General features: G+C 43.9%; 1 protein-coding gene across 2 annotated transcripts in view; it reads left to right on the top strand.

Annotated features, from left to right (window-relative positions):
• acss3 (acyl-CoA synthetase short chain family member 3) overlaps positions 1 to 13,831 on the top strand; it is a 68,068-nt gene that overhangs the window by 2,944 nt on the left and 51,293 nt on the right. The window contains exon 2 of one of the 2 annotated variants that reach the window (XM_078219788.1): positions 11,413 to 11,557. The exons of the other annotated variant lie outside the window; for it this stretch is intronic. Coding sequence (XP_078075914.1) covers positions 11,413 to 11,557 — 145 coding nt within the window. The remainder of the gene's footprint in view (positions 1 to 11,412; positions 11,558 to 13,831) is intronic. 2 annotated transcript variants of the gene reach the window in all.

Below are 13,831 nucleotides of genomic sequence, written 5' to 3'. Positions count from 1 at the left end.
AAGGCAGATTATTATTTGAATGGGTGTAAATTGAGAGGTGGATACACAGCGAGACCTTGGTGTCCACGTGCATCAGTCGCTGAAAGTAAGTGAGCAGGTACAGCAGGCAGTAAAGAAGGCAAATGGTATGATGGCCTTCATAGCAAGAGGATTTGAGTATAGGATAAGAGATATTTTACTGCAATTGTACAGGGTGTTGGTGAGGCCACACCTGGAGTAGTGTGTGCAGTTTTGGTATCCTTATCTGAGGAAGGGTGTCCTTGCTATAGAGGGAGTGCAGCGAATGTTTAGCAGGCTGATTCCTGGAGTGGTGAGGTCTGTCATCTGAGGAGAGACTAAGTTGGTCAGTATTGTATTCATTGGAGTTTAGAAGAGTGAGAGGGGATCTCATAGAAACTTATAAAATTCAAACAGGGTTAGAAGGGTGAATTCAGAAAGAATGTTCCCAATGGTGGGGGAGTGTAGAATTAGGGATCATAGTTTGAAGATAAGGGGTAAACCTTTTAGGACTGAGGTGAGGAGAAATTTCTTCACCCCGAGAGTGGTGAATCTGGAATTAACTACCACAGAAAGCAGCTAAGGCCAAAACATTGTATGATTTCTAGAAGAAATTAAATGTAGCTCTTGGAGCTGAAGGGATCAAGGGATATGGGGGGAAGGCGGGATCAGGATATTAAATTTGATGATCAGTCATGATCAAAATGAGTGGTGGGCAGGCTCGAAGGGCCGAATGGCCTACTCCTGCTTCTGTTTTCTATGTTTCTATGACTGGTGCAAGGATGTCATTGTGATGGCACCTGTCATTGAAGGCAAGCATATGTTCTCATTAATTACAGGAGAGATCTGGGCATGCAGACTCTGAACACACTAACAGCTACTCAAAGTGACGTCCAATGGACTGCTGGGTGGTGCCAGTGACTACTGGTTTCAACTTTGCAGAATATCGCAATGTCCTTCGACACAGAGAATGTTAGGGACATGTGTGCAGGGATCTAAAAGGCAACAGGTCCATTAGCAATGAAAACAGCACCAATTGAAAGTAGAGGCAGGGGAGGTTATCATCGATTGCAATAAACAGTTGGAGAGATGGGTGGAACACTACCTTGAGTTGTAATCTCAGGAGAAAGCTGTCACCGAGGATGCTCTGGATGCCATAGAAAACCTGCCTGTCATGGTTGGATTGGATATTGAATCCACAGTGGAGGAGCTCATCAAAGGTTATTGACTTGGTTACCATGGGCAAAGCTCCAGGTACTGAAACTATACTGTCTCAGCTCATCAAACACAGGAAATTGGCACTCCTGCAGCACCTGCACAAATTTCTCTGTCTCTGCTGGAGGAAGGGGGCAGTGTCCCAGGATATGCCTGTTGCAAAGATTGTCACCCTGTACAAGAACAAGGGGAACCAGAGTGACTGCAACAATTATTGAGGCATCCCCCTGCTGAGATTCATGGGAAAAGTGTTTGCCTTGTTGCCCTTGTTAGACTGCAGATCCTGGTGGAACACACTTACCATGAATCTCAGTGTGGTTTCAGAATTGGAAGATCTACAGTTGACACGATCTCCTCAGTCCAGCAGCTGCAAGAGAAATGCCGTTTACAAGGGAGTCTTTGCGCATTGCTTCTATTGAACTCACCAAGGCATTTGACTATGTGAACATACAAGATCCATTAACGGTGGGAAAAAATGGACTGCCTGTTGAAGCTGGTCAGTGTGATTTCCTCTTTTCATGGCGACACGATGGTCAAGGTCAGAAATGACGAGGCAACATTGGAATCCTTTGAGATCAGCAGTGGGGTCACGTAGGGTTGTGTTCTGGCACTGACATTCTTTGACATGTTTTGCTGCTGTCATATGCCTTCAGGTCATTCACACAGAGTGCCTACTTACATACCAGAACTGATACAAAGCAGCTCAACCTTGCTCACTGAGATGCAAGACAAAGGTGCACCAAGTCCTCATCAAAGATTTGTTCTATGGTGACGATGCAGCTCTAGGATTCCATACTGAGGAACACCTTCAATGGCAATAGTCTCTCATCTTGTGCATGTTTGGATTAAACATGGGCATCAGGAAGACAATCATCTTAGTCCAGGATATTGCCATACCGCCATATATCCGCACTGACACTGTGATGCTGGAAGCTGTTGATAGTTTCATGTATCTAGGCTCCACAATCACCAGCAATTGTGTCACTTGATCTGAAATACACAGGCACATTGAAAAAGCTGGAGTTATTACGTCCAAGCTGAGTATCAGCATGTAGAACAACACTTTGGCTGAGAACACCAAACTGCAAGCCTATCAAGCCTGGGTCTTCAGCACACTCCCCTACAGTGGTGAGACCCAGACAACATATGCTCATCAAGAGAAAAGGCTGAATCGTTCCCAACTTCGTGGTCTCAGAAGTATATTCAGTATCTCTTGGCAAGACAAGATTACCAACTCAGAGATCCTGGAGCATGCTAATTCCATCAGCAGATATGCATTGCTAAGCCAATGATGTCTGCACTGGTTTGGACAAATTCATATTGTGATTGATGATGGTTGTATACTATTCGGGGCAAAATCAGAAACTCCAAGGTATATTATGAAGTTAGACTAGACCCCAATGATTTTTGATTCTGGCATTAGTGTGATCAGAAGGTGTTTCACTCCAGATGTGATTCTATTGATCCACTAGGAAGCTTTTATTAAAACAAACTTTATTTAACAATACAGTTTAACTATAACAAAAAGAATTAGCGTAACTTTTACCAATTGAAATACTTAACATGGCAAGATACAATTCTTAACTGCTTGTCTATCTCAATTTGTTCCAATTTAAGCAATATCCCTCATAGCCTTAAACTCCTCTTCAGAATCAGTTTGCAAAACACACAGGCTTACATGGGTTGCCAGTCCTCAAGCCTTTTAACATCTCTGGAGAGAGATACCTATTTTCTAGAAGGTTCCAGACTTCAATCTCCAGAGAGAGAGAGAGAAAGAGAGAAGAGCTGCTGCTTCTTGCAAATCCAAAACAGAAACTGCCTGCTGTTTTCCTCTGTAAACTTAGCCCCTCCCATTCGCACATGGTGTGCTGTTGTCAATCAACCTAATTAAACCCTACTTTGAAATCCCAGGGGACAACCCAAAAAATAAACAAAACTGCATTAATTCAGATTAAAACAAATACCCCAATATCTAGGATCAATTATACTTCTGCATTCTCAGCAGGTGGGCTTCCTGGAGCAGATAAAGCGGCACCGTAATTAGAGCTGAAGTTTAAAAAATTTCCTTCACAGGAACCATGATATAAATACATTTCTTTTATTACAATACCTAAAGACCTTGGCAAATTGGCCAAGGCATGCATATCTGCTACAAGGACACCTGCAAGTGAGATATGAATGTGATGGGCATTGACACTGATAATTGGAAATCAGTTGCTCATGGCTGTGCCTTCTGGAGACTGACTGTTTGGAAGGTTATTGGGAGAGGTGAGCAGAAATGAAAAGCACAGCTGACTGCGAAGAGGGCCCAGGGAAGAAAACAGGCCTGTTGTGCATCTCCTCAACCACTGTCTTCCTCTATGGCAGAGACTGCTATGCCAGAGTGGGGCTCCTGAGCCGCACCGAGTGATTCTTAACACAATGTTGCACAGAACGGCACAGGCTATGCTCATACGAGATGGAAGGCAGCCATTTCCAATTAGCTACAGGGCATTGTGGGCACAACCTTTACTCAGACTGCTTAAGGGAGTGACCAGAACTGCTGTTCCCGAGACAATGTTGAAAATAACCTGGAAACTCCAATGGAGTTGTACCTGAGAAGTTGGAATGGGGCACCTGGATGTTTCCACGTTGAGTAACCCACAATTTCTTGAGAACAAGCGAGACAGAACACCTTGTAAGTTCTGCGTTAAAATGTGGTAGTTTTATGTGAATCTACCATCCATATCTTTAAAAAGAAGAGATAAGCATAGCATATACATATATAAATGTTTAGGGGAATCTCGGTTGATTGTTGCAAAAATGACTAATGTCCTGATATACTAAACCTAACCCACAGCACATAAATCACCATGGCTTGTTATCAGTATGCTAAAGGGTCTGTTTTTTAATATTCTTTCATGAGATGCAGACATCACTGATAAGGCCAATATTTGTTGACCATCTCTAATTCCCCTTGAACTGAGTGGTTTGCTATACCATTTCAGAGGACAATGTGAGTTACATGTAGGCCAGACGATATAATGATGGCAGATTTCCTTCCTTAAGGGACATTATGACAATCGATGATAGTTACATGGTCACCATTACTGAGATTAGTTTCAATTCCAAATTCAATCAATTGAATTTAAATTCTACTAGCTGCGGTGGTGAGATTTGAACACATGTCCCCAGATCAGTAGCCTGGCCTATGGATTGCTAGTTTGTTGACATTAACACTATGCTGCCACTGTAAAAAAACAACAGATGAGTCAACCATTGCAACACCATGGCAAACAAATGGCCAGATAGCAGTAGTCTTTACAGAGATAAGGTTACTAGTCATTAGGCAGAGGTCTAAATTAAGCCTTTCTTAGAACTGGAGGAGGAGAATCCGAGACAACTGTATTTTTGCATCAAGTTGGAGGAAGGCAGGCAGCCTTTCACTTCAATATAGGCAGAAAAAACACTACATCCAGATTATTCACAGCAAACAGTTGTAATCATTACATAAAAGTTCTTTAATTTGCACGGCCCATTTTTTATTGTGGTGTCCAAAATGCAGTCCAGGACAGTGAATGCCGGAAATGCTGTGGAATTTGAGGTTGACCTTGTATCTAGCACAAGTGAAGCTCAGAATAAATAACAAATAATAAATATTTCATGCTCATGTGCTGGAAATGTCACAGGATCAGAACATATTATTAGACACCAGCAGATAGAAACACAGAAAATAGAAGCAGGAGTAGGCCATTTGGCCCTTTGAGCCTGCTCCAACTCATTATGATCTTGGCTGATCATCAAATTCAATATCCTCATCCCCCCCCCTTCCCCCCCATATCCCTTGATCCCTTTAGCCCCAAGAGCTATATCTAATTTCTTCTTGAAATCACGCAATGTTTTGGCCTCAACTACTTTCTGTGGTAGTGAATTCCACACATTCACCACCATCTGGGTGAAGAAATTTCTCCCCACCTCAGTCTTTATCCTCAAACTATGACCCCTGGTTTTGGACTCCCCCACCATTGGGAATATATCCAAATGAACTGCTCAAAGGTGTTCCTTAACTTCTGTGCTTTATTCCTGTATAAGCTTCACCTCATCCAGAATAACATTGCCTGCATCCTATCTTGCATCATTTACTCATCAACATTACCCTCAATAACCTACGTTGATTCTCAGTACCCCAAAAACCACAAGCTGAACATTCTAATCATCGTGTTTAAATTGCCTCCAGGCCACCAACCCCCCCCCCCCCCCCCCCCCCCCCCGCCCCCCCTCCCCCCCCACCCACCCCACAAAACTCTCTGGGCAGGATTTTCCGGCCACACTCGCCCCATGGCTGGAAAATCCCGCCCAACGGACCTTTGCATGGTCCTGTCCTGCCCGTTATAATTCCTGTGGCGAGTGGGATGGGAAAATTCCACCCTGTGACTCATCCCATCAATGGTGGATATGCTTTTAACCACCTCAGCTTGATGTGCTAGAATTCTTTCCCTAAACCACACGGTCTCTTCACCTCCCTCTCTGCATTTGAGACAGCTCTCAAAATCTACCCCTATGACCAAACCTTTAATCATTTTCTTCTAATGTTTTTGTTCTTGGACTCAGCATCAATTGCATTCCTGTGAAGCTCCTTGGAATGTTTTTTCCCCATGTTAAAGGTGCTATATAAATGTAGTATTGCACTTCATTTCTATTTAAATATGTCATCTTTTTATATTAAGGTTTTGATTTTCTGGCTCATGAAATATGATGAGCAACTGATGCCGGTTTTGTTGCCAACATGAAAGGTGCATGTTTAGGAACTCCCAGAAATTGGCTGGCAGCCTGGACACTGGGATGGCACACACCCCCCCCCTCTCTCTCTCTCCTTTCCAAGTTATTGACCTTTCTAGGTCACTTGCAGGAAAGTTGTTCAAAATAATCAAGGGTGCATGTGGTTAAAACAAGACTAATGTCACGACTTCTTGAGAGCAGAGAGCCATACAGTTCCTGGAACTAGTTAAGGAGGATAAGGTTACAAGCCTCCTCCAAGCTCACATCTATATCCAATGTTTTTCATTCCGTAAGTCCTCATTCATTCACATACACTCCCTGCACACAGGATGACGCAGCAGCATTTCAGCACTACACACTGAACTTTAGGTATATGTAGCTGTTTTGTAAGGAATCTCATACTATGAGCATTGTAAAATATCTAAGATTGTATAAGCTTGTAAAATTGAAGGAGGTGGCAAGGGCGAGGGGAGGTGATGCACTATCAATCAAGCAAAGACTAGTTTGTATGCAAGAACAAATAGGCTTTTATTAGCAAAAGACTTGGAGCACACCCATGCCGATGAACTGGTCCAGAGACTGAGGCAGGGGGTGGGGAGCAGTCACCTTTATACCTGGACCAGGGGGGGAGGAGTCCCAGGCAGGGCTGGCAGGGGCATGTCCAGGCATGTCACACACACACAGGCAATGAGCTAACAGTGGTTTACCACAGGGGGTTATACCCAAAGGCTGGGAAACTTTTTGGAACTTCACAGATAACAACACGCATAGAAACAATTAAGAGTAGAAGTAGGCCTGGTTGGCCCCTCAAGCCTGCTCCACCGTTCAATAAAATCACAGCTGATCTGTAAGGTTGAACCTCCACTTCGCATTCCTGCCTACCCCTGATAATTTTTCAATCCCTTGATAAAGAATCCATCCAGTTAGAGTCATGGAGTCACAGAGGTTTACAGCATGGAAACAGGCCCTTCGGCCCAACTTGTCCATGCCGCCCTTTTTTTTTTAAACCCCTAAGCTAGTCCCAATTGCCCGCATTTGGCCCATATCCCTCTATACCCATCTTACCCAAGTAACTGTCTAAATGCTTTTTAAAAGACAAAATTGCACCCGCCTCTACTACTACCTCTGGCAGCTTGTTCCAGACACTCACCACCCTCTGTGTGAAAAAATTGCCCCTCTGGACACTTTTGTATCTCTCCCCTCTCACCTTAAACCTATGCCCTCTAGTTTTAGACTCCCCTACCTTTGGGAAAAGATATTGACTATCTAGTTGATCTATGCCTCTCATTATTTTATAGACCTCTATAAAGTCACCCCTCATCCTCCTACGCTCCAGAGAAAAAAGTCCCAGTCTATCCAGCCTGTCTTAATAATGTTCAAAAGCTCTGCTTCCACAGCCTTTTGAGGAAGAGAGTTCCAGAGATTCATGACCTCTGGGAGAAAACAATTCTCATATTTGCCTTCAATGGGCAACCCCTTATTTTGAAACCATGATCCCCAATCTTAGACTCTTCCACAAGAAGAAACATCCTTTCCACTTAAAGATTTCAATCAAGTCACCTCTTACTCTCCTAAACACCAGTGGATACAAGCCTAACTTGTCCAACCTTTCCTCATAAGACAACTTGCCATCCCTGGTATTTGTCTTGTAAAGTTTCTCTGAACCGCTTCTAATACATTTACGTCTTTCCTTAAATAAGGAGATCACCAATACTGTACAAAGTACACCGATGTGGTCTCACCAGTGATTATTTTAATGGAAGCATAAAGTCTCTATGGGGGGGATTTTATGGCCTCGCTTGAGCGAGACTGTAAATTCCCGCCCGAGGTCAACGGACATTTCGGTTGTCCGCCCCTCGCCCGCTCCGATTCTGTGGCGGACGAGGCAGCAGAATTCTGGCGTATGTGTGTAATCAATTCCCCTTGCAATAAATGAGAACATTCTTTTTAGCTTTTCTAATTACTTGCTGTAACTGCATAATAACCTTTTGTGATTTGTGCACTATGACCCCCAGATCCCGTTGAATCTCAGAGCTCTGCGATCTCTCACCATTTAGATAATATGGTTTTTTAATTCTTCCTGCCAAAATGGCTCGTGTCTGCGCGGGTTTCCTCCGGGTTGTCCAGTTTCCTCCCACAGTCCAGTGGTGTGCGGATTAGGTGGATTGGCCATGCTAAATTGCCCCTTGGTATCAGGGGGATTAGCAGGGTAAATACATGGGATTGTTGTCGGTGCAGGCTCAGTGGGCCGAATGGCCTTCTACACTGTAGAAATGAAATTTGTTTTGTTTCAAATGTTATGTGCGTGCAGATACAGTGTCTTTAGTTTTTTCCCTTTGTTCTTTTTGCTGTCCTTAGATTTGTACTCTCTGTCCCTTCCTGTCACGGTCTGTTGATCATTTCCCACATTAAGCCCTTTCTGTCTTGCATTGTCGCTACTTTTTGGCTTACCACATCATCCCAGATTTGATCCTAGTCACCCATCCTTCTTTCTTCTCCATCTTGCATCCTTGTTAGTGAAGGATGGATACTAGTTATAGGCAAAAACATGACATAGAGCAGGGCTAATTGTGCATCAGAACTGGGGGCAGTTAGCTTTGTGAAGGTTGGGATAATGAGGGCATTGCATAGGGTCCATTAACCATCAAGGATGCCATATGTTACAACGAATGGGCCTGATAACTGGTTAAAACTGATAATGCAAAAGAATGAGAAGATCAAAACCTGAGCCTGCAGTGATATTGTGAATGAGGCCTCTCTGCAATAGGCAACGGGCATTAATTGGAAGCCTTTTATTATTTTTGTGTAGCATCTAACCTTATCTGTTAATTTACTCTTAGAATTGCACTTCCTGTCTTTTGCTTTCACATTTTTGTTGATCATTCCCATATCAGCCCCTTTCTCCCTTGCCTTGTCTCCACTCTTTGGTTAACCACATCTTCCCAAATTTGATCCATTGAACCCATCTTGTCGCCCACATGGACATAGCATTGGTGAAGTCAGTGATTTTCAGCAAACAGCTGTTGGTGAAAGACAGAACATGAGTGTGGGTGATCAATTGGAATTGCAGGAGACACTGCTGCTCAGATGGGCGGCACAGTGGTTAGCACTGCTGCCTCACAGCGCCAGGGACCCAGGTTCAATTCTGGCCTTGGGTGACTGTCTGTGTGTGTGTCTGTGTGGGTTTCCTCTGGGTGCTCTGGTTTCCTCCCACACTCCATAGATGTGCAGGTTAAATGGATTGACCATGGTAAATTGTCCCTTAGTGTTCAAAGATGTGTAGGTTAGGGGAATGAGCGGCATAAATATGTGGGGCTATGGGGATAGAACCTGGGTAAAATGCTCTGTTGGCGAGTCAGTACAGACTTGATGGGCCAAATGGCCTCCTTCTGCACTGTAAGGATTCCATGATTTTAAAGTTTATTTATTAGTCATAAGTTGGTTTACATTAACACCGCAATGAAGTTACTGTGAAAATCCCCCAGTCGCCACAATCTGGCACCTGCTCGGGTATACTGAGGGAGAATTTAGTTTGGCCAATGCACCAAATCAGTACGTCTTTCGGATTGTGGGAGGAAACTGGAGCACCTGGAGGAAACCCACGCAGACACGGGGAGTACATACAAACTCCACACAGACAGTGACCCAAACTGGGAATCGAACCGGGGCTCTGGCACTGTGAAGCAGCAGTGCTAACCACTGTGCCACCATGCCGCACCCATTTTAAGGCATGTTCAGTGCCTCCTTCAGCTGCTATGCGAGAGATCGCCCAGGTAAAACACAGTTGGTAGCTCAGTGTCATCTGTGGAGTCATTAAACAATATTTCAAGTGCAGTATACAATCTCGGAGCATTCTTGGGGAGCCCATCATGAGTATGACATTAACTAAGTGACAGAAAGCAGAGAGTAATGATTAATGGATGTTTTTCAGATTGGAGGAAGGTATGTAATGGAATTTCCCAGGGGTCAGTGTTGGGATCCCTGCTCTTCCTGATATAGTATAATGATGTTTGACCTTGGTGAATGGGGTATAGTTTCAAGGTTTGTTATTGAAGCGATGCTTGGGGGCATTGTGAGGGTGTTAGTGTCGAACTCTGAGAATGTAGAAGGTTGATAGACTGGGTGGACGGGTGACGGATGGAGTTTCGTGCAGAGGTATGAGGTGATTCGTTTTGGTAGGAAGAACATGGAGAGACAATAGGCGGAATTTTCCAGCCACGCTCGCCCCAGTGACAGAAATTCTCACCCGAGGTCAACGGACCTTTGCACAGTCCACCAATCTTCTGTCCCGCCCACTACGATTCCCGTAGCAGGCAGGACAGGAAAATTCTGCCCAGTATAAAATGAAGTAAGGGTAAAATTCTAAAGAGGGTGCAGTCTGGCTGTAATTGCAAGTGATTGAAGGTGATGGAAGAGGTTGAGAGAGCAGTTTGCAGTATCGTACGTTTTATTAGAGACGTGTAAAGAACAGGAGCAAGGAGGCTGTGTTAAACATGCACAAAACACTGGTTTGGCCTCAACTGGGGTATTGCGTCCTGTTCTGGGCAACACACTCTAGGAAAGATGTGAAGTCATTAGAGAGAGCGCAGAAAAGATTCACAGGAATAGTTCCAGGGATGAGTAACTTCAGTTCTGAAGATAGATTGGAAAAGTTGGCACTGTTTTTCTTGGTGAACAGAAGGTTGAGAGATTTGGTTGTTATTCGAAATCGTGCGGGGTCTGGACAGAATAGATAAGGAGAAATTGTCCCTGCAGGTGGAAGGATTGAGACTATGAGGGCTCAGATTTAGGGTAATTGGCATAATTTGATTATTCTCACAGAATGTGGGTGCTGCTGGCTAGGCCAGCAGTTTTGTCCATCCTTAATTGCCTGTGACGAGGTGGTCGTGAATCATGAGGAGAAACATTTTCATGCAGAGAGTGATTAGGATGTGGAATGTGCCGCAAGAGGGAATTGGATTACTATCTGAGAAGGACGAATGTGCAGGGTTACAGGAAGAAAGCGGGGAAATGTCACTGGGTGAACTGCTTATTCAGAGATCTGGCGCAGAATTGATTGGCCGAATTCTGTGCTGTAACATTGCTTTGATTCTGTGATTCATTACATTGGGATATTGGGTAATGCATGACTTAATCTTATTGCCGTCCAGTGATCTACTACAGCATTCACCAAGCAAGAGGATGTGTCCACCATCAGGTTAATAACAGGAGTTGGTGGGATTGATGAAGATGTCTCTGGGTCTTCATCCATTCCATTCCAATGACGATGGATGAATGTACAAGACAAGCAGATACTGCAGCAATCCCCAAGATCCCTGTTGCTGTAGGGCCATCTACTGACAAGGTTACAGAGTAACATCTACTGAGAGTTATAATAAGCAGTTTAATTTAAGTAATTAGACAGTGGAGGAAAAAAGCTTGCATTTCTGCTGTATTTTTCAGGTTTGTTGGTGGTGAACTTAATGTGTGCTATAATGCACTGGACCGTCATGTTGAGAATGGATTGGGAGATCAAATTGCCATCATTCATGACAGTCCTGTTACTGACACCAAACAAACCATTACCTACAAGGAAGCTTTGGAACAGGTAACTCAGAATTCTCAGTAAACTATGCTTAATGTTCTTTGTGGCTACAGATTCATTGTATTCTTGTGTTCACTGCAGAGGTCCTTCAAGACAGTCTTCACACTAGTACTACGCCAAAGAAGGCCATTAGTCTCTGTGCCATTTCCTGAAAGATTTAAAGATCCTGAGTTGAGCATACCAATTGCTGCTACTTTAGAAAGGGAATGTTAGACAGGAATGCCATGTAGATATAATGACTAGATGTGAAGAAGAATTGGACTCGTGAAGATGAGCTACTCGATCGAAGAAGAGAGTACTTTGCCTTAATTTGCTATCATTGTGTCCCCTCTGTGTCTGTTCACCGGCAAGATGAGAGCGGCAATGATATTGGTTAATGGGAATGGTAGTTCATTACTGTAATTCTGTACTCTGGCTGGCTTATCTTTTCATGCTCCTACCCCATTGGAATCTCTGCTGGAAGACATTGAACAGTGGCTCTTGAATGGCAGTGTGTTTCTCTTATGTTCCTGGTTATAGCTATAACAAGCTAACACTTGTAAGTAATGAAAATGAAATTGTGAGTCTCCATTGGCTTTGTGTTAGAAACATAGAAGATAGGAGCGGGAGGAGGCCATTTGGCCTTTCGAACCTCTTGAATACATTCAATACATTGTTGAATTTTGATTAATCTCCTGTGAGACAACTTGACAGTTTCTGCTATGTTAAGGGTGCTACATCAATGCAAGTTGTTTGATTTCGTAGGTGGAGCCAATCGGTCATTGAGAAATTGAATTTATGTGAAATTATTGAAAATGCATAACCCTCCTCCTTAAACTGAATCTACAAAAGACGGTTAGATGTTAGTTCAATAACGTTGCATGTTTTCAAGAAGCAGTTAGATATAGCATTTGAGCCAAAGGGAATCAAAGGATATGAGGGAAATCGGGATCAGGCTATTGAGTTGGATGACCACCATGATCATAATGAATGGTGGAGCAGGCTCAATGGGCTGAATGGCCTCCTCCTGCTCCTATTTTCTTAGTCTCTCAATGTTATGTTTTATCTTGTAGCTTCTATAACGAAATGATTGGATTTTAGCATTGAAAATATAAAGTTATAAAATAAAGCTACTTATTTAAATACAAAAAAATGAGGTTTAACTAATCAGTGGGATTTGGACTATTTACTTATTCTTAGCTGAGAATAGTGCCATCGTTATATACAGCAATTAATTAAATGGTGATAAGAGCTTCTAAAGAGTGAAACTATGTATATTGTCATAGTGATCCAAAAACTAGTCATAGTATACGCAAACATTGTCCCCTTCCTGACAATCGCAAGGATAAGAGTATTAGAAGATGGTCAAAGTTACAAGTCTCCTGTCCACCAACATTTGGATTTTGTCTTGGCTGACATGCACATCTGCATTTTAGCTCTATACATTATTTCAACCTAGCAGTTGTTGCTACAGTCACTTGAAAAGCAAGTTTCCACCCTGACACCTGCGTTGGGTTCTGTGCCTGATTTTACATTATCTCTCTTTGAAGCTGTGATCCTGGGCTATCTTGGACCTAGCACTGAGGCTTGGAGATGGGGGAGAAGTTTGCTAATGGGCGTGGTTAGCATTGCTGCCTCATAGCGCCAGGGGCCCGGGCTTGATCCCAGCCTCGGGTGACTGTCTGTGTGGAGTTTGCACATTCTCCCCGTGTCTGACCCGGAGGCCCTCCGGGTGCTCTGGTTTCCTCCCACAGCCCAAAGATGTGCAGGTTAGGTGGATTGGCCAAGCTAAATTGCCCCTTAGTGTCATGGGGACTAGCCATGGTAAATGTGTGGGGTTACGGGGATAAGGTTTGGGTGGGATTGTTGTTGGAGCAGGCTCGATGGGCCGAATGGCCTCCTTCTGCGCTGTACGGATTCTATGATTCTATTTAAATAGTGCAGTGCTAGAGGAGTAGAGCACATAGTAGCCAACAGTAATGCACTTGTATGGTTCTGCGGGGTAAATGCAAGAGCACGCCCTCCATCCCGGAAGCCTCGGACGAACCTGTATCCAAGGTCACCATTGCCGACGTCAGGGCAGCTTCTCAAAAGGCAACCCACAGAAAGCAATTGGCCCGGATGGGGTACCTGGATGAGCACTCAGGTCCTCTGCAGACCAGCCGGCAGCGATATCCGCAGACATCTTCAACCTGTCTTTCCACCAATCTGAGGTCCCTACCTGCTTCAAGGAGATGACCACCATCCCGATACCTAAGAAAAGCGAGGCAGTGAGCCTTCATGACTATCATCCGCTGG

The sequence above is a fragment of the Mustelus asterias genome, chromosome 9 (genome assembly GCF_964213995.1).
Source record: "Mustelus asterias chromosome 9, sMusAst1.hap1.1, whole genome shotgun sequence".
Classification (NCBI taxonomy): domain Eukaryota; kingdom Metazoa; phylum Chordata; class Chondrichthyes; order Carcharhiniformes; family Triakidae; genus Mustelus; species Mustelus asterias.
Note: the sequence above shows the minus strand (reverse complement) of the source record. Positions and strands in the feature narration are given on the sequence as shown.